Raw genomic sequence first — 580 nt, forward strand, 5'->3', positions numbered from 1 at the left:
TACCTGAGGCAAAGTCCATACACAGGACCAGATGAGCAGCAAGACGGTGCTGATGGTGCTGCACAAAGCAGGCAGCACAACACAGCAGCAACGCTGCTGCAGCAACAGACACGAAGCAGCAGCAGCAGCTGCAGCAGCAGCAGCAGCAAAAACTGCAGCAAGTGCAGCAGCAGCAAGTACAGCAGCTGCTGCAGTGCAGCAGCAGCAGTGCAGCCGCAGCGAACGCAGCAAGAGCAACAGCAACAACTGCAGCAGCAAAAACAACAGCAGCAGCAGCAGCAGCAAAAAGCGCAGAACCAGCAGCAACAGCAGCAGCAGGTGCAGGACCAGCAGCAACAGCACCAGCACCAGCAGCAGCAGCAGCAGCAGCAGCAGCAGCAGCAGCAGGATACCCAATCATGAAGACTAAGTTGAGGCCGCAGATGGGCTCCTCGGGGTCCTCCATAAACCTCTCGTTCAGCACAAAGGTCAGGCCTTGCTGCAGCAGCAGCAGCAGCAGCAGAAGGAGCAGCAGCAGAAGGAGCAGCAGCAGCAGAAGGAGCAGCAGGAGCAGCAGCAGCAGGAGCACCAGCAGCAGCAG

At 58.6% G+C, this 580-nt stretch overlaps 1 protein-coding gene across 1 annotated transcript in view; it reads left to right on the forward strand.

The window, feature by feature from the left end:
- The window catches only part of EMH_0027070 (uncharacterized protein), a gene marked incomplete at both ends in the record, with an annotated part of 3,475 nt that overhangs the window by 470 nt on the left and 2,425 nt on the right, over positions 1–580 (forward strand). The window contains one exon of the mRNA XM_013502705.1: positions 69–467. Coding sequence (XP_013358159.1) covers positions 69–467 — 399 coding nt within the window. The remainder of the gene's footprint in view (positions 1–68; positions 468–580) is intronic.

Source organism: Eimeria mitis, genomic scaffold, assembly GCF_000499745.2.
Source record: "Eimeria mitis Houghton genomic scaffold, Emh_scaff998, whole genome shotgun sequence".
Lineage (NCBI taxonomy): Eukaryota > Apicomplexa > Conoidasida > Eucoccidiorida > Eimeriidae > Eimeria > Eimeria mitis.